The 21,348-nt window shown below is 39.9% G+C and overlaps 1 protein-coding gene across 2 annotated transcripts in view; it reads right to left on the bottom strand.

Moving 5' to 3' along the window:
* Window positions 1-1,204: 1,204 nt before the first annotated feature.
* The window catches only part of LOC110975753 (uncharacterized), a 72,983-nt gene continuing 52,839 nt past the window's right edge, over window positions 1,205-21,348 (bottom strand). For both annotated transcript variants that reach the window (XM_022228506.2, XM_087143014.1), the window contains 4 exons: window positions 13,658-13,748; window positions 7,636-7,715; window positions 5,197-5,299; window positions 1,205-4,712 (listed from right to left, as the gene is read on the bottom strand). In XM_022228506.2, coding sequence (XP_022084198.2) covers window positions 4,629-4,712; window positions 5,197-5,299; window positions 7,636-7,715; window positions 13,658-13,748 — 358 coding nt within the window. In that variant the 3' untranslated portion in view covers window positions 1,205-4,628. The remainder of the gene's footprint in view (window positions 4,713-5,196; window positions 5,300-7,635; window positions 7,716-13,657; window positions 13,749-21,348) is intronic.

Genomic DNA, 21,348 nt, shown 5'->3' with positions numbered 1-21,348 from the left:
GGCAAGACTTACCCCTTACAAATTTAATTTGGGACAAAAATTTTGAAAATCTTCATTTTGATTCATTTTAGTAGAAATGGCAGGAATAACCACTTAAAAATTTCATTTCTGACGAAAATCTTGAAAACCTTCTTCTTTGATCATTTTTCTAAAAATGGCAAGATTAACCCCTTACAAATTTAATCATTGACGAAAATCTAGAGAATCTTCGTTTTGATTCATCTTCGTAGAGATGGCAAGACTAACCCCTTACAAATTTGATTTCTGACGAAAATCTGGAAAATCTTCATTTTGGCTCATTTTAATAAAAATGGCAAGACTAACCCCTTACAAATTTAATTGCTGATAAAAATCTTGAAAACCTTCTTTTTTGATCATTTTAATAAAAATGGCAAGACTAACCCCTTACAAATTTAATCTCTGACGAAAATCTGGAAAATCTTCATTTTGGCTCATTTTAATAAAAATAAATAAAAATTTAATGGCTGATGAAAATCTGGAAAATCTTTTTTTTGGTGATTTTTATGAAAATGGCAAGACTTACCCCTTACAAATATCATTTCTGATTAATCTTCATTTTTTAATCATTTTTAAAAAATGGCAAGACTAACCCCTTACAAATTTCAATTTTGAAGAAAACCTTGAAAAACTTCGTTTTGATTCATTTTAGAAGAAATGGCAAGACTAACCCCTTACAAATTTAATAGCTGACGAAAATCTCGAAAATCTTCATTTTTGGTGATTTTAATGAAAATGGCAAGACTTACCCTTTAGAAATTAAATTTGGGACGAAAATTTTGAAAATCGTCATTTTTATTCATTTTAGTAGAAATGGCAGGAATAATCCATTAAAAATTTCATTTCTGACGAAAATCTTGAAAACCTTCTTTTTTGATCATTTTAATAAAAATGGCGAGATTAACCCCTTACAAATTTGATCTCTGACGAAAATCTAGAAAATCTTCATTTTGGCTCATTTTAATAAAAATGGCAAGACTAACCCCTTACAAATTTAATTTCTGATGAAAATCTGGAAAATCTTCATTTTGGCTCATTTTAATAAAAATGGCAAGACTAACCCCTTACAAATTTCATTTCTGATGAAAATCTTGAAAATCTTCATTTTGGCTCATTTTAATCAAATTGGCAAGACTAACCCCAAGCAAATTGTACCTCTGTGAACAAACAACGACCACAGTCGAGATTTCATTCATTACACGCGCTCTGTTTTCTTTATTTCCAACATCACAGTGACATAGGCTAACATCATCATGCATTAGTTGGTGAAGCGTCTATTACAATCACTGTCACAGTACACACTGCACATTGTACAGGCAGCTATGAATCTATTGTAATAGCGGTTGGGCCCAATCTCCCCAGGTAGAAAAATGTTGAAGTTCACTTCAGGTTGTAAAAGGGACACAAATGTATGTGGAAGATTTATCTTGACATATAAATGCATGCATATTACGATAAGCCTGTAATACAGATATCCTGAGCAACTATCCGCTACGGCTTTTTGCCTGTACTGTAGTTCTAAAGTAAGCCTGGTACTTCTTTCAAAAAGGAATTTAGTGATGGACTTATTTCTTAAAAAGCACATTTTCCATGACAACAGCTGTGAACTAAAAAGAAAAAAAAACAATAGAAGCCGAACTGTAATCTGTGATTATTTCACCGGCACAACCAATGTTAAATATTCAAACCACCCATATATACGTCTTGAAAGTTTCACAATTGTTTAGACAAGGGCTAGGTTAACTCATAAATTATTCATGTTTTTGGGGTAGCTTGGCTCTGTAGAATGAAGGGAAGCCAGCCCATCGTCAATATGCAAATTACTGTTTATCAGACCAGCCAATAGTATCAACTGTGGTATCAAAACTTTAGGTTACTATTTCCCTTTTCCAGTTGAAAGCGGTTCATGGTGAATACAACTATGCTATGATTAAGCCATGTTTGTTGAAGAAACATAACTTATTTCTAACCACATTATTGTCAGCGGTGATTTCTATAATATATATACATTTCAAATTACACATAGCCACTATGTGCTGAGTAATATTTAAACCATGGGCATTATAACATGCAAATTTACATGCAAATGAATGCAAAAATATGTCAACAATATGTAACAAGTGTGCCAAATCATGCAAATATTATAAGTCCCATAGTTCAAAACAACTCTTTCAATCATTCACTGCATTACATTTTCATAATCTTACATAAAACATTCATATATATATATACACACTACTTTTTAATCTATACACATATATATTCATTTACACATATTTACCTGTGATATTAATAAATGTAGTCTCAAGTAATAACTTCTTTGTCCAGACAACATAATGATCTTAATCATCTGTAGATTCATATCAACGGTAGTCAGTAATTCAATTTATATTTCATGATTATTTCCTTATGGAATAGTTACCTGATTTGATTATACAAAAAAACGGAATGGATGGGTTTTTCCGACAGAGGAATGATTAAATATTGAAGACAAAAGAGGCATTATTAGTGACAAGACTAAACATACGAAAGGAAAATAAATGTTATGTCCTTTTGGCAGATTGGAAATTAAATGTTTGGTATGTAAGACAGTACAATGTAGCTCTTGCATTGTTAGATACATACCGGTGTGTTTAGGAAATCTTGGTGAACAATTTTGAGGGCTTAGTGTTCAATGTAATGCATTATGATCTTCATAGGAGTATAAAATTCTTATCCAATCTCGAGAGCTAATTCACCTACATGTACAAGTGCCAATGGACAGTATTATCACATTCCAACTTTGCGTGGAAATTTCTTTTACAAGTAGAACAAGTGACATCTGCAAATGGACAAAACCTAGATCGAAGTCGAATGAAGAAGAAATGATAAAATAAACCAACTCTTTAACAAAATAAATTTGACCCTAATCGCTGACATTACATTGCACAAAAAGAAAAACATAACAATAGGCTCAAGTCAAGTACAAGTGTAATTTAGTAAACACAGCTGACTTCAACCTGCTCTCCATACTTTCTAGCCTCACCAGTCTATCAGCATCCTTTAAACCCATGGAGTTTAGGTATGAAAATACTCACCCAGCTGATTAAGTTAAAAATGGAAAAAAGGGAAAGGATATGTGATAAAGAGGTGAGGCTAAAATTCATTTCCACGTAAACAGAATTAAAAGGTGAATAGATTACAGTAAACTAAAACAAGCGATTGGCATCTGCCAATGAACAGTGTGATATTGCAAGCTTCTCAAACCTGCGCAAATATTTACTTAATTTGTGTGTAGGGTTTGGTTGAAAGCTTATGTACAATTCACTGAGAAATTATTCCACTGTAATACCCAACTCTACCACAGGAAAAACAAACGTCAAATATTTCTCTTACAAGGATTTTTTTTTCTAAGTTTATTTTGTCAAGTTCTTTCTCTGCATTGCTACTGACTGGAATAAGATTAGTTAGCGTTTTGAGCTTTGATTCATAATGGAAGAACAGTTCTTGCAGTGAACCAGTTATTGAACCAAAAATATATTCTTCTCGATTTGTACTTGGAATCAATTAATCAGAATCAGCATTTACAACGATGTCAGCCAATCAAAAGTCTCTCTCATTGATCATGGTGTTCTTCATGGAGCATGATTGGTTGAAAGAAATTCTTTCTTCCTTATCCAAAGCTTAACTTTGTTTTGATGGAAAATGAATTTAAAACTCTCTGCAGATATACAGCTCTTAAAAATCTGACACACAAGTCAATACTTGCGCAGAAAAACAAGTGCACTGCATTTTAAAATCACAACTACTCTAAAATAGGTATATTTATAAACTCCCATTTTTTTAATGTTCACTTAGAATGGCTGGGTTTGTATTTTCAGTAATTTCCTTACAACCAGAGCAGCATTCAGAGAGGATTGTTTCAACATAAACAAACACGAAATCAAGTTAATAACTTATTTTTGCATTAAAAGAATACTTTCCTTGTAAACTAAAAACTCGGCACGACACATGTAAGTACTTGATGCCTAGTGGAACACAAATCGCTGATTTCTTTAGATTGAAAACAAACAAAATCATGGCAACAGATTGCTGTTTGTTTCAGCTATTTGTAATGAGTCTGTGGAGTAAAAACCAAATTTCCTCAAGGCATTCAAATGTTGATTTTTCCAGAATGCAACACACTGCAGCCATCTTTACATACTGACTAAGCAATAAGAAAAAACAAGCTGGCGCCGGTGGTACAGTGCCCAAAAGTCATGAATAGACTCCTGGGATTAAGACCAATATGGCTGCAGTGTGCAAACTACTACCTAAAAGGGGCCTATAACACAAGTCCATCAGACTTGTGGACAAGTCTTACACATTGAGCATCAATGCTTGAATGAAGAGTGCAACCCAGATTCTTCAGAGATTCCGAGTCCAATTTTCTCGCCTGGTTGACACCAGTGAGAAGACAGCAGTAGTCCAAGGCTTGCGGTCCTTAATTATCAAAGGTTTCATCCCTTGACAAGTTCTCCATCAGTAATGAGGTGATGAGTGCTATCCTCTTTCCTTTGTTTAATGAATAAGATGCGTTCCCTAGGGGTGTTACCATGGTAGCGGCTGTTGCTACTTGGAGGGCATCAGCATTATTGTTTCTCCTCTGTTGCCGCGGCCGTCTCGGAATGCCTGTCTTCACTAAAGAGGGGATTCTTGACTTGCATCTCGCCCGTCTGTCAATAACAGGAAATATCATTGCTTTTATTTTCTCACGCAAGAATTTTAATAAAACTGTGTCAGTCAATTTTTGTGTTGCACTGAATTTGTGCTTAAATTGATGCATAACTCATTCCAAACAGAGGTTTCGAGGCCTCTTGTTTTTGTTCATGGTAACTCCAACATAGCAGAAAATGATGAAAACCTTTCAGATCTTCAAAGAAAATGTTGTGGTTAACGGTTCATATTCAAATTACCGACTAGGGTAAACATATATCCAATGGTCTCCTCTTGATCAGGGTGGGGCCATCCCCGACAGTGGGTGGGGGCATGCCTGACAGCGGGTGGGAGAATGCCCGACAGTAACAGGGTCATCACTGCTGGTGGTAGCAAGCCTAATAGTCCATGTAGGTGGGGTCACCTCTAGTGATGGGAGGAGTCATCCCTGAAGGTGGGGGGGGGGGACATTTCTGACAGCAGGCGAGGGGGACATAGTCTTACCGGTGCTAGCCCAGGACACTCGTACACCGTCAGATCTCCATCTTCATTCTCCTCTTCAGAGTCATAATCCGAAGCATCGTGTTGCGTCTCACCCTTCTCCCTCCTTGTCAAAAAAACAAGCGAACAAACAAAAACACATCAGTCAAAGGCAGGCTGGATACCATGCAAAGTTGATGCCAACATGTGAGGAATGTTGTAAGTGAAACACACGGTAGGGCTGCTCTCTGAAATTGGAAATGTCAGACACGTTCTTGAGTTACCATTTTCCCACTTTCTAGCTGCCAATATCCCAAGGGTAACAACACACCAGACAGACACTTCACACTGGAGACATAGCACTCCAAACCATGAACTCAATCGTGTCACACGGCAACTTTCGGAAGGATTCTTTTCCTTTTGAAAGGAAAACAACTGGATCTTTAGTGCCTTAAACATACCTAAAAAATTAAAACCGAGACACTGTCAAACGAAAAGCCAATGATCAATTGTTAACCAATGGCTTATATGAAAACTTCCACCTACATGCGCGCACCCATCACAAATTCGGTGCCCCTTGTGACAGAACTTGAGGCGGCATTTTCAGACATGCCTCCGCTGATCAAATTAGGCTCCAGACAGGTTTGGCGACAGGCTGCCCTGTCAGCATGCCAAACCATGCAAGTGTTGGCCCAATTGAAAGTTTATCAACTCATATGTACAGGTCTGTGCGCAGAATACTCAAAGACTGCAGAAATGATCCAAGCACACTGGCAGTGGTCATCATTACATCATTATAGTCAACTAGAACTCTTGACTATAATGACTATAACTCAAGTGTACTCTTGAGTTCTTTGAAAGTTCATCTATTTCATTTTAATGCTTTGTTTTTTTAGTTCAAGTGCACTAAAACCATCACTGAGTTTAGAATTCATATAATGCACCCAACTTTTAATTTTTTTTTTCAAAAATCTGCCCCAATCCATAATTCAGTTGACTTTGTTCAATAAGATACAAAACCTGCTTCATCTTGAAAACATATCTCCGGGATAAAAGGTGTTTTACCAGATACAGGATGAAGAGATGTCACTTTTTGAATGGAAGTTAAGTGAATGAGGACTTGAAATGGGAGTGGGGATATCGAGAATATCTGGAATGGATTTTCCCCCCAAAATTTCCGGCCACTCTAGTGCAGTTGGCTTTTTGTCTTGTTTCCTCAGGGAGAGCAGAACGAGACAGCCCCAGTCAGAATGAAACAGAGTATGGCAATCGCCCAGGAGTAAAAGGACTCCATAGAATTGATCTTGCGACAGCAGGGAAGCGAGGAAGTGGGAAGGCGACGCCGGCTTTTATTACTCCATTCCTAAGGACTGATTGGTGTGACGCTGGCGGATCGAATGCCTCCGTCGTACTTTCCTCTTACTGGCATTTCCTATTCAGCATTGAACTGGGCCACATTCTGGGCATGTGCCACTGCATTTCCCTTGAGGTTTTTAATAACGTGTTTTTTTCCTTGTTCTAATTTTGCAACTGGACTGGAAAATGGGAGAATGTTGTTCTGAATGAAAACTGATTTCAGACAAATACCATACACAAAGCTTTTCTCTGTCCATTTCCTTTTGTAGTGATGCCATTTACTGAGTTCCTCTCATCTTCCTGCTGCTCAAGTGGTCAGAGTTACACCTGAACATCTTCACAGAAGAGCTTTTGGAAAACTGCATTATGACTCAGGTCAACCGTACAGGAAATGAAGAGTACCATTCAATTCAGTCTGTTCAAATACTTCTGCAGTTGAGGGTCTAGTTAATGTGACATTTTGGAGTGACCGCAATCCCTTGAGAAAATTCAACCTCCGTTTGCACAGGATGTTTTTTGGTGGCTCGAGTCTTCTGATCCGAAAGTTTCAAGAGGAAAAACAGCACGACGAAAGGGATGGGCGGGTATTCAATCTAACTAAATGTCCAGCAGGCTGGTCTTGGATAAACACAGGCAGACGAAATGGAAGCCATCTGATCAGTCTTGTTTAGACACAACTTTCCTGATGTCTGTTCCCACTACAATGTAAATGGTTCAATTAATCTGACACACTGAACCACTATAAGATGTATGTTTTCCTAACCCTAAGCAAAGTTGTGTGGAGAACTGCATTGAAATTGGAGGATTAGGATTCGTGTTCCGCTATTTGTCAAGAAAAAGCTCTATAGCGGTATGACGCAACACAAATGTAAACTGTAAAAGTCATATTGAGTTAAGCTTTTCCCCCAAGTCACCCAACACCAAAGGTTAAGCCTGTCATTAATTCTGGAAACAATTTCTGGTGACCAAAAAAGCGAAGGTAAGACAGACAAAAAAGAACTGGAGGGTTGGCAAATGACTTGCATACACGCACATGGCTGCACATGCATGTTATCCCTTCTCCCCTAGTCCCCTTAAACATTTAGGAGGTCTAGTAACTGAACTCACTTTTCCATGGCAATCATTTGCTGTTTCTGGTGTTGGTAGTGGTACATCTGGGCACTCTGAGCCAGTTTCCGGTCACCGCTCTGTGGGGGAAACACACAAGACAACAAAAGCACATCAGGCTTTACCCTGTTGTAGGTCTTGGACATTAAAGAACTATGCTGTATCGTGTTGCAAGGATTGGATGCAACTTCCAAACACGTCAATTACTTCAAGGCCATCATCTGCAGTTGCTGAGGAAGGTACATGTTCAGTTTCAAGAAATCCTTCTGTTTCCCGGGAACAGCCTTGAATAATGTACAAATGACCTTGCACTGTATTCTGAGAAGTGAGCCACATGTAAGTGAAGTCCATGTGTGGATGTTTCTGCTCTTATTAACTGCAATTCAAATGATATGCCTTTGTAATTTACAAACCAGATGCCCTGTGCTTCAACCACATCTCTTTATCTACCCATATTATGGACCAATTTCACAGTGCCTACACATGGGCGTCGCCAGTGTGTTTTTTTGGGGGGGTGCCAGTTTTTCCAAAAGGCAAAAACACTCATTACTGTAGCTGCAAACTGATAAACTCTTCATGGTCGAAGGGGGTTTAATTTTGAGGTTTTTTTTAGCAAATTGGAGATTTTCACCCCTATTCCCAGTTTTCAAAATATCTCTCGCTTTTCTCCCTTTTTTTAACCCCCTTTTAATTTTTCCTTTTTTTCCCTTCCCCTTTGCGACACTCATGGGCCTACATGTATTTTCCAAGCTGTCCAGACAGCTCTGGCCATTACAGCTGCTCTGTGTCATTACTAGTGCATTACGCACATCATCCCCCCCAGCTCTCTGCTGTCAGACAGGACTTCCGTTCCTCACATCACCTGGCTATTTATTGAGTCAGCCGGCTAAATCCTCCAGGATTATCTTTGCCGATGAGCCAGATGCGCCTTTAGTGTACGCAGTGCTCCTAGTGGTCATCCAGAGTGGAATAGACCTCTGTACTGATGACGCTTCTCATGGTGGAGGTAGCAAGTCAACTAGATAGGTTTGCGGTAGCACCATGGATATATCTCTTTATGAGTATGTGGGATTCTGAAAAGAACCGGTGGTACTCTACTGGAGAGACATATCCATGATGCTACGGCAAACCTACATGTATCCAGTTTACTTACTGTTGATGTAGTGCTTTCCTATATTTGCTAAGTGGACTTTGAGTTCCCTACTGACTTCATAGGAAAGTTATTACATGTAAACAGAGAGTGACATCATCAGTACAGAGGTCTATTACATGGCAACAAATACACCGAAACAAAAAAGTGCAATGCAGTTTTTCCTCCGTAAATTAAACAGACTAGCACCAAAATTTAATGTCACCAGATCCTATGAAGGAAAACCCTTTTCACAGATATAAGTATTTCCACGGGATGTAAAAACATTCACATCTGGTATGCATTAATGAATGTCACAAAATATTTTAATCATAACATTTCCACGGACAAATAAGTCTTACGAGTAACTACATGTGCACATGCTTTTTAGTTCCGTAGTGTCCCATAATCTACTGTTAATATTGGGAATTTTACATTTTCAGTTACCTAATTTTGGTTTATCAAATACTTCATGAACATACGCTGTGTCTAAAGGCATTATCTGATGAATCTAGGCAGCTGCAATTTTTAGAAACTCAATTTGTTCTGTTGGGTTCTGCAAAATATTTGCGTCTTATAGATTTTGATATGTATTTAACTTTCATCCGTTCAAGTTATTTATGGTACGGTAGATCCATACATCTCTGATTGATTTGCTGTTCACTGTGTCATTGCAAAGCTGAAAAGAAAACCCCGATTCATAAAAGATGCATGATTTCTGGCGACCCGTTATGCATGAGGTGCGGGGATCAAACGTGGCACTGAGGTGAGGGGCGGGACTCGTTAAATGTCACCAAATGTGCCCAGCGTAGTGCTGGGAGGGGGATTCACTTCATGCATGTTAATATACCGGTATACCTGCACTCGTTGTAAGGGAGGTGTGCGTGAGAAACAGTGCATGCAAGGTAGATGTAGCAGGTAAGGTGAAGTGCTGTTGACTACTTGCAATATCAGAGCTCTGGCATGGAGGAGTTACGTGTGTTTGATCAATGAAGGGGTGTTACTCCCAACATGGAGGGTGGGTGGATTCGGGATAATATCCTGTGGGATGAACAGATGCAAACTTGGCAAAGATCAAAATTTGGATTCCAAATGATTCTCAGGCGGAGTATTTCCAGGTGTTGCAGGCCTTGCGCTCACTTTTTTTCCTGGATAGCCCACCCAGCTAGTAAACTGGGTATTTTACTAGCCCATTTGGACTTTTACTAGCCCGTATGCCAAAAAAAAAGAAACCCCAAAATTGTTGTTAGCTTTAATACCGATGAAGAAAAGAAACTGCTAATGGGAAAAATAAAAGGCACGATTTGCTGAATGTCACATGCACTTGTAGTTAAAGGTTTTGCAATCGTGCATTTATTATCACCAAAAGCAATACATGTGTTTTGATCTGAATTTTAACACTACAGGTAGGTTCTATAATGTTTTTTTCACTAGCCCACCGGGCAACCAAGGAACCAAGTCTAGATAGCCCGGAGCATTTTTTCGCTAGAATTTGTACGCCGGGCTAGTACTATTTCGAGGCCTGGTGCTGGCATCCAAGGTTCCACGAAGATTTTACAATTCTAGATGACTAAACATCATCCCCCAAAAGGCAAACACACACAAGATAAATCAGAAAACCTCTCCCCACTGCAATGAACCATACCATAATATTTGACGTCTTAAAATAATCATGATATTTTTAATACAAAGAGCCAATTGAGTATGATTCAGAATCCAGACCTGACCGACTATGCTGGTGAACGATGATTTCCCCATACCCCCATCTCACAACAATCCCTCCCCTGCCCACTCCCTCATGAGGGGTGACTGGGGAACGAATTAATGCCCTCCAACGGGATTGATGGGAAAATAGTTCACACCACGAAGGGGAATCTCCTCTCTGTCTGGAGGCCAATCGCTATTCAAGTGACGATTCCTACTCAAGATGAAATAAGTTGGATGACCTGGTGGCCAGATTGGGAAAAAAAGTTGTTTCTTCTACATTTGCGTACAAGAACTTTAATCCTGGCGGGAAAAACTTCAAGGCAGTAATGTTTGAGGGGCAGCTGAAACTAATTAAAATGAGCAAGAAACAAACACGAAGGTGAAGGGGGGAGCTTACAGAAGGGGGAAAGATGATTGATTCTTTCAGTTATGACAAGCTCAGCTGCAAGATTCCTCGCTATATCAATCAGGAGGGCACCTTTTTTGTTTGTTTTCCCCTCCGTACCATTTCATCACTTCCAGCAAACCCTGACAAATGCAAGAAGAAAGGTGTCGGACTTCCTCGCTCCTCATCCATATGAGCAACTCTGACGAATACAGTAATGGGGAAGTAATTCTGATGTTTGTTGCACTGTAGCCATGCATAATTTCATGGGTAATGGCAGCTTGAATCTTTTGTCATTGCCAGCGAAATCGTTTGTAAGGCAGCATTATTCTTTGGTACCGAAAAGTTGCCCTTCCACTGACATATTGGTCATTCTACGAAGTTTGGGCACAGTTTGTGACGCCGTCCCTTGTTACATCAGTGAAAATAAACATTTTTTTTTCCTGCATGCGGATTCTAAATTGACATTGTTCTAAATCTTACTAGGTTCTTGTAGTGGTGTGCTTCATCTTTGCCGAACAAGAATGACTTAATCTGTTGTAATGTGAAAATAATGGGCAATAAAAGTTACCGATGTAACAAGGGACGCCGTCACAAACTGTGCCCGAACTTCACGGAATGACCAATATACATAAATACGTACATGTAATGTCATTGCATTCTCAGTGTGGTACAAAAGTCGTGAAAAAAATCACAAGTTGGCGCGGGTGGGATTCAAACCCATAACTTCCTGCTTACTAGTGCAGGTGTCTTAACCACTGCACCATCAAGCTTGCTGGGACCAGGTAGCTGGCTTGAATCTAATGTAGCAGTGGGTATCCCAAGTGATCAACGATATTCATTTGGCTTTTGAATCCGTATGTTCAATTTATCACTGAGAATACATTGTGAATATATACATGTTTGTTAGTGTGAAGGGCAAAGTCTAGCGTCAAATCAACATCCCAGACGCAAAGACAAATCAATATCACTGGCAGTGACCTTCTTCAAAATCATTAGGATTTCAAGGCCTTCCCAAAATATGTTCACTGTAAGAAGCTGTATGTGCTTTTCAAAATAATTGTTCAGTCTCTGGAGAACAGACCCGAAAATTCATTAACACATTCCAGCCTTCCCTCAAAAACCTTACAGGAAATATTATTCTGTAGCAGAAACAATCTGCCACAAAATGATGGCCCTACAATGGCAAATCGTGAGACAAATGATGTACCAAAGATAATGATCTTTGCTGCAAACACGGCTCTCAACCTTAATTTTTAAAAACAAGGAAGAAAAAAAAAATGGGATCACAATATTCCGGAAAAAGTTAACTATCCTACCTGACTGTACAAGATAAGCTCCGTTTATGGCTCTCTAAATAACAGGTGTACATGTCACGTTCCCTACGCCTTACCGGTGATAGTAATAACCTGGCCAATGTGGTCGTCAATAAAGAATCATCATAGCAGAATTCAAGAGGTACATGTACATGTAGAACCAAGGACGTGACGGGCATATGTGGCCCGCTCTGTACAAAAGGGTACATGTATTAAGTCGTCCAATGCAAGAACACGTTATGGCCTGTTCAATCTGGAGGGCAAAATTTCTTCAAAAATGTGGTTTTGTGTTTTTCCTTCCATAGCTTCCATAATATTTATATTTTCAGAATTTGTAACTACAAACATGGATACTGATGAATAAAGATGAAAAATTGATCAGTCAGTAAGAAATCCTATGGAGCATTGTGTTGCTAAGTGCTACACTTCATGAGCTTTTTCTCAAAAAGCACTTTTAATGAATCCAAAAATGTGGATATACAAATGTCTGTATATCTCCGGAACGCAGCGCACTACATGGGTCATTCATATATCAAATTGTAGCTTGTGATGTACAGAATCCAGCCATATCAGAAACTCATAACCTGAATCTGGCAACTTATTACCCATTTTTCTAGAGCCAGTCACATAATGTAAAAATGCAAAAATGTTTACACCTGTCTTGAGACAAGCTGACCCTACAAAATGGCATCTGAATGGTGACAATCAAGACTTGTTATTTGGGTATTACTGGACAGAGTGGGGAAAGCAGTATTCTTACGTGGATGAGCGATGCATTGGAAATATTGGCATTCTACATGTGTATGTGAATGGCCATTTTGGAAGAGTTTTGTGAAGACAGTTAAGAAAAATCACATCAGAGCTTGTCAATAATTCAACACTGGAGTTAATGACGCGTCCCCATCCTTTGCTGAATTGTTCATCCGTGAGTGCCTGCTCGTAACCGAACGTAGAGAGCCATGCTGCATGAATTCAAACATCCGGTGCGGTTCACTTCCTCTGCATGTATATCCCATCATCGCATGCCATACATGTACATGTAAATGTATGCACGAGGGTGTGAAATAAAGAACAGATGAGGTTACAGATCTAAATGTGCATGACATGTTCATAGACGATTCCTTTTCAATGCTCTTCTGTTCGACAAATGTTCCCCTTTACAGACAGAGGGTCAATTTAAAAGTCTCCTGCAACTTGCCAGATGTTAATCAAGGTGGTACGCTACACTGCCTCATTTAAATTGCTAATCAAAAATGGGCCGAGAACCAGTTACAAGCTAATAAATATTGCATGGCATTTTGACTGGCAACCAGTTGTTACCCAGAAGATGTCTTACATGTATGTACTTTGTAAACTTCTGCGGCGAACAAGTTTGTAACTTTATTCCCATTCTGAAAAGAGGGACCTGCCTAGCGATGCGCGGATGCAATGCTCACTGCTAAACTCCCCAGGGAAGATATGAGTGGTGTTGCAAACCATACTTACTGACATATTGGAAGGCATGTGTGCGCTGGGACCTGTCAGTCCGTAGGCAGGATACTCCGCCTCACTCTGGGCTTTGGCGGTCGTCTGGATTCTGCACACCAAAGAGACGAAGGAAAAAAAGGACAAGACACATGAAGAAGATTCACACCGATCAGCAACTGCAAAATTATATCCTGATGCATGACTGGGATTATAAACTGTGAATGAATGATGAGACAAGCACATACATGTACAACACTGTGTATTTTGAACCCACCTCCTGCGTGGAAAAGAAAGCCAAGTGTATGTTTCTTGCTGAAAATATACCCATCAGATAAATGTGTCATTTTGGTGTAGCATGATGTTCCGAGGAAAGCAGACAAGACATGGACACCTGTTTGGCAATGCAGTATACATGTACATGTATGTCACCAAGAAATATACGCTGCCAAGAAAAATGACGCAAGGCACAGTGTCCATATTTTAAGGGCCAAATTAAAGATGGTAGTTCAGAAGGTAAACACCCAAACACTGATTACTTTTCACATTATAAGTGTTTCAAAATTCCCTTCTTTGCTGCCGGAAAGGAATTTAGAAGTCAGTGAAGATAATTTTTGGCGGAACCACATTTCTTTTCTTCTTCAAAAGATCATTTCAAGACAAACACGGTGGATTTCCATCCCTCAGGTTTCTCCAGGGATCCACAGAAATTCATGAATGTTTGTCAATTCCATTTTGTCATAATTTGATCAGCCACTAGCCTTTTCCAAAAGACAACAGAAACAAAGCAATCTTTACATAATGACAGGCATGTACATGTACGTCACAGCTTTGCGTCTTGGCAACAAATCTTATTACTGCACAGATGTGTCAGAGTTTTCAATCTGACAAATTGACAAAGGAGATTTTCATCCATAGCCAATTCCCAGGTTCCCCAAACCAACAAACACTGCCATTGATGAAAGAAAGCTTGGAAGCCGGGAATGGTACATCTTTGAAATGCACTGCACCGGTATATCTCTGTAAAGGGTTCAAGTATTTAAAAGAAAGGATGTTTGGTACAATCTAGAGATAAAAATTCATCAGGTCATTGCTGTTGGTTGTCATTAAGAGTAAAGCAACCTGAATGCAACGGATGAAAAACTTTATACTGCAATCACATGATTTAGAAGTTCAGAAATTCCACAAATGTTGTATTCCCGGTGATCAAATCTGGCCACCTATTCCACTAATACACAGCCCAAATATACACATACAGGACAGGAGGAAAAATAACTTGTCAGCTCTGAAAATATTCCTAATTGAATAAACTTTGAGCCGTGACGCAGCAACAACCTTTCACTTTTCTGCAGGGCATAAAATTGCTAAACGGGAGAGGGCACATTGCATTAAAGTACAGCACCCCCCCAACATATGGGCCCCTGTAATTGATATTGATTCTCCTCTCTTAACTGTCAGGAATTGTGAGCTGCACATCGACAGGAATGGCATTGATGGAAAGTATGACTCGCTCATTAAGCTTGTCATGACGTGAACTGCATGGAGGAAAGGTTTCACTGCATGGAAAAAAAATCTGAGGCAGTGTCTTCAGTACATGTATGCCCGCTTTCCTTGATACACCTGAGAATATGTCTATTCCCCTTGAAGAGATGCCAGGTACAAGTCTACTGCAGGTTGCTGCCTCCATAACGGCTGGAACCCATCTACACTCCTGGGTGGAGAGAGGCAAACAGGGGTAAAACGACATGCTCAAGGACACAACTTAGACCACCAGCTGGATTCGAACCCCGACCCTCTCATCATGAGTCAGGAATCCTAAAAAAAAACTCAGAAAATATTAAACTGAGCCCTAAGCTCTTTTCTCCAAGCACAGGTACACATAGAGAATTTGTCATATAAATACACACCGACAGTTTCAACAATTCATCTTTTGATAAATGCACACAGGGACAAACAAATACATGTGAGCAAATAGATGAAAGCTATTCCAACTGAGTCATGCAACTGCTGCCCAGTTGAGTCCAATGCCTCATCTTGCATTCCACGTTGGTTTTTATCATAACCAGCTTTTGTTTGTCAGTTACAGGTTAACCTCCTGCCCTGGGGCTTTGAGCCACATTTCGGACGGGAAGCTCTCTGGGGTAAATTTGCAGCGTGCCGGGACGTGACCAAACTACGGTACAGCCAAGAAGACGGGAGGAACTCTGTTTGTTGACATCAGGCTGTAAAGAGAACGAAATCCTTGTGAGCGGGGCCCAACCAACTCAAGACTGGTTAGGGATTGACTTCACAAAGATCAAGTTTGACCAAGGAAAAAAAATGGAAGGAAGAATGACGAACTGTACCCAGTACAAATGCTTAATATTTCACTAAAAAATTCACAAACTGGTGCTTGCAGATATACATGGTTTACAATCTTGAAGGTAAAGCCAGATAAAATGTCAAGATCTGTTAAACAGAATTTCTTTGCAAAGAGAAATTTTCTGGAAAAGAGAAACTGATTTCACAAGCAGAAACAAAAGTTCTGTTCTTGTGGCTGAAGTAACAGACTTCTGTATCAACCCTTTAAACCTGTCTTGCAACTCAGTGCCGAGCACGTAGGAAGTGAGAGCAGCATTTGCCTGGCTGAGTGCCTCTAGAGCTCCCTTGGCCCATTCCGAGGTATTTGTACCATGAAAAGAAAAACCCTGTTCCTGAAAAAGCCGACGACTTGAAGATATAAAATACCGAGAATTGCCATTCGGTGAAAACAGTTCCAGAATTTCAAGTAGGCAGACGGGAAGGAGTTAAAGGCATGTTTTAAGAGCACGTAGAGATTGCCCAGAGTTTTTTGGCAAACACTGAAGGAGAGAGTGACAGGAAGTGGATTGGTACGAGGGGCATTCGACCAGACGGCAACCCATTAAATCCTTGAGAGTTGCAGCTCGGCCTGTGCCGTATCCTATCTTAATTGCCAATCAATAACCAAGCATTCCATACCGGCTAAGACCGGCCCAAACCCGGTATCATTAAACTGATATCCAGCACCGATACTAGTAAACATGTACTCAGTCCAAGATCGATTCCATGGGTCAATTTACAAAACTCCGGTAATAAGGGATGACCAGCCATTTCTATTAGGCTGGTCCTGCCTCTTTGAGAATGTCACGGAAAACCATCTTGACTTGATAACCACTTTGACAGAGCTGGTACATATACACTATCTCCGCATTCTTTCTGTGTACACTTCACAGCATGAGGGCAGCACACACTTGACAACCGGCACCCAGCAACACCACTACCGGGAATGGACGATTAAAGCATTGTAGGAAATGTGTGGCCCTATTAATATGAAGAGTGCACGGACATTCTTGGCCATGTGCCAATAACTTGAGTTATGCTTGAGCAGATAAGGTTACTGAAAAACAGCTGAATCAGTTTGCCAGAAGGGAAAGTTGGTACTCGTACTGTACCATGCAAGTATAATAATTGAATGTTTTCTGATGTATGCCGGTACCCTGGACAGACCATAGAATTCATCAATAATTCATGTCAAATGCTGAGGATCAGAATATTCTTCTGCAATCAGATGTGAAATTGAGTAATCATAAAAATAGCTGAAAACAGCTGAAAAAAGGCATAAGGAGGCTGAACGGTGAAAATCTCCTTTTCTTTTGTACACAGCCAGTGAGGAAAAAGCTGAAATCCGAAACAAGAAAAGCCGAAATCAGCGAAAAAGCTGAGAAATCTCACCCCTAGGCAATGTGCTTGGGACCCAGCCAGACTTCAGTGATGATCGCTTCCATTTGGCTTCGGAAACAAGGAGAAAGAAGCCATCAAACCCAAGAGGCAGGTTGTTTTGGCAAGTAGGGAAGCAGAAATAGTCGTTAGGCACATGTAGGTGCACGCCTCCCTGCGCAAATCCAAGTACAGTGCAAACAGCTCCAATTTCGTCCAGGCGTGCCCGATTACACACCAATCACGCCATCGGTTCCAATTACAAACCCAGCATGCAAACCAAACAATACTGACAGCCCCCACTACGTCCAGTATTTGCCAAACACTTCCTGTTTTTCAAACATCAGCCCTTCACAACCGTCAAAAAGCGTGCAGCTCCCAATCTGCGTGCAGCAAATAAACCTCTTCCAAGTTCTGGACTTCAATTTTTTTTCCTAGTCGCAATATTTTCTTTTCAGGTTATATGTTACTTGTCCTTGCTTCTCATAACGTTCAGTGACCCAGAGGCTAAGCAACGAGATTTTTTCCAATTTCCGCCACCGATCAATCATATTCCTTGCCAGCTGCATAATGCAGCCAGTCAAGTTGTACACGTACAAAGCACGTTATGGGTGATCGTACCAGGGGGTATGAGCAAAACATTAATATACTACATCAACAAAGTGTCTGAGGTGGACAGTCAGGTACCGGGAGGTAAGAGGTAGCATATCGTACATTGCGTGCCTGGAACCGTAATCTGACATCTGAAAAACTTGTCATCAAATGCATGCACTGGTGTTTCAAACGGTGAAAATATTAAATGGAAACTGAATTGAATGGTGGCAACCCGGCCCCTGTCCTAAAATGTTCTGTATTGTCCATCTCGTTAATAAACACTATCATACCATGACCCAAGCAAGAATTTACAAAATTTAAATTTTGAGTATCTACTTTCCTAACCCTCCCGATGTTATAACAGTCACGGGCTATAACATGTATGGACATGTACTGCAAGCATGGACGAAACACTTAAAAGCAAGACCATCTACTTCAAAACTTTTTGGGCGGAAAAATTCTTGAGGAGAGTTACATGCACCAGCAGTAAGATCAGCCAAATGTATTGTAAATTTGTAACTTACAAATAACCTGTATGCATACTGAATTAGATTAGATTAGAATCTTTATTCATCCCTGAAGGGAAAATCTTTTTGAAGAATTGAATGTTTATTTTAATTAATTGACAGTGTGCAAATGATTTATAAATATTTTCAGCTTTTCTCCTGTTTTCTTCATCGACGTATTTGCATCAATCCTGGCGTAATTTCTCTAGATGTAGCGTTCAAGAGATTACTTCAGAAAAAGTCCACACACCTGGCATCTTGGCCCTTCTTTGTGGAAAGCGACCCCACAAATACGACAGTTTTCATACAAACCACCTCCTCAAGACAATTACTAAGCAATTCATTCATGATTACACTGTTGTCCCTACGATTCGTGCTTACAAACAGGGTTAACACAGTTTGTGGGCTAAACATTTGACTGGGACGGCGGCCTTCATCCAAACGGCTGCTAGTACCCAGGGAAATCATGTCGGTGCATCCAGGGGCTGATTAATTCCATTGCCCTGGAAAGATGCGATTATTTGCCGGGCATATCAGAGAAACGTGTCTTGAAGAAATCAACTGATTTGATTGAAGTACAATGCATTCTGGGATGAAGCCAGTTCTCACCTGACTTTTTCTTTTAAACATACTACAATGTACATGAGTGAGACCTTTTTGCGCATATGATAAGCCTCAACATACTCCCATATTCTTCAAAAAAAAAAAAAAATGATTTTCCTTAACTGGTATTCATACCGGTTGGTTGCTTTTTAGATCCATGTACTTTTATTAGTTCTTTCTCAAATTTATGACAATGTACAGAAAAAACGGACTGACGGAGGAACTGAAACCTGGACCTCAAAAAACCATGCCACCTTTCTAATAATTACATAAGCCTCAACTGTTTGCCTGTTTCCCACCCGCTGGTCTAACTTCCACCCAAAGTCTTGACACAAACTCCAGAACCGCAGAGCATGAGGACCTGTCCTCCATACATGTACATGTACTGTTCCTATCCACACGGGTTCCAAAGACAGCCAATGTAAACTTAACATTTATATAACGGGTTTTGCCCTTACCAAACATATATATTAATAAACACTGTATGCTCAGTGCATGTCCGAGAGCTTGCGAAAAAAGTCACAAGCTTACTCGAGTGGGACTCGAACCCACGACCTTCTGCTTACTAGTGCAGATGTCTTAACCACTTGACCACCGAGCTTGCCAGGGTCGGCTGGGCAGTCCTAGTCAGGTGAAGCAGTGGGTACCGCGAACTATTTTCAAGATGTATTTTTGCGTTGGGGAGATGTTAATTTATATAACAGGTTTTGCCCTTACCCAACGTATATATTAATAAACAGTGTATGCTCAGTGCTTGTCTGAGAGCTTGCGAAAAGAGTCACAAGCTTACTCGGGTGGGACTTGAACCTAGAAAGCTGAGCGAACCGAGTAAGCTTGTGACCTTTTTTGCAAGCTCTCGGACAAGCACTGAGCATACACTGTTTATTAATATATACGTTGGGTAAGGGCAAAACCCGTTATATAAATTAACATCTCCCCAACGTGAAAATACATCTTGAAAATAAAGCTTAACAGTTGTTGAGTGTTCCGAGGAAAATTATTAATCATTAAAGGGCAACAGAGAAAACTGAACACAAGAGACTTGCAGTCTCTAAATTATCCTGAATACTGCAGGGGTACATGTACATGCATGCGTGTCATATCATACAATGTTGGGATGGCCAACTCACTAGTGAGTATGACATGTGGCAAATGTCACCCTGTCATATGATTGTTCAAGGCCAATGAAAAAACAGCATTCAAGACAGAGTTACAATTTACATGCCTGACAAAGTGTCATCATTGGCCTTTAGAAATGCTTGCCCTACATGTAATTCACTACCCATTAAAATATATCACATGTATAAAAATAATACAAATCCGGTACACAACTCATCAGAAACATTGCAGGAATCAACAAACAAAAGTAGAGGCAAAAGTAGGAACAGAGAGATATCAAGATGATGTAAATGTTGGAGTTTGGCCATTATAAACACACAGACTGCTGATGCTGAACCCAGTAAAGTACATGTTTCTCTCGCAAGGCCTACTAATCTGCTTAGGAATCTTGCAATTTACATTTTTTTTCCATTTCAGCAAAAGTGGAATGATGAGATTACGATCGGTGATACCATCGCAGATTTTTTTTTTACCTGACTAGGGATGGCTTGATCAAAAATGTTGTGAGGGCCACAGTACCGAAAACAACATCTCTGGAGTGTGATTACATTAATTTTCTAGCCAGGCGTGGGTGTGGCGAGAAAGTCAAAACCAAAACCAAAAGCACAAGAATGATCGTCATAAAACTTTGGCTTCTGCCAGGCATACATCCTCCATGCATCAATCCGTGTATTTATGCTACATGTGCATGGAATTGTATTTACATGTATTTGCCATGCACAATAAGGCGGGTTACCAGCTATGGTAAAATGGCGTGCAATGTGTATCAACTGTGGCTGGCTCCCTGCAGGCTTTTGCTTAGCACATAACCTTTCCAAGCAATATGTTCTATTTGAGTAACAACCCTTGAAATTGCATCCAAGTCCAATGGTCTATAAATTTCAAAGCTTAATTGGAAATTTTCCAGGTAAAGGAAAGCTAAAATGCACTTCAATTATGATGGAGAATTTTCTTTATTTGCTTTTTCACGCATCACTGCTCGGGTTAATTAAATGAAAATGAAGAGAGTGAGAGCTGCTCTAGTAAAAAGTGCATGTATTACTGAATAATTAAATTATTTTCCATCCAATGTGGCATTTAGGGGACTTCTTCTGTAGCACAACTCCATTACAAGGCATATTCTCCCACCATACCAAACCGACTGAGTTTTTGTTACTGTACTTGTCCATCAAT

The sequence above is a fragment of the Acanthaster planci genome, linkage group LG11 (genome assembly GCF_054643075.1).
Source record: "Acanthaster planci isolate LZ-2023a linkage group LG11, COTS_SCS, whole genome shotgun sequence".
Taxonomy (NCBI): Eukaryota; Metazoa; Echinodermata; class Asteroidea; order Valvatida; family Acanthasteridae; genus Acanthaster; species Acanthaster planci.
This window is presented reverse-complemented; position numbering and strand designations above follow the sequence as displayed.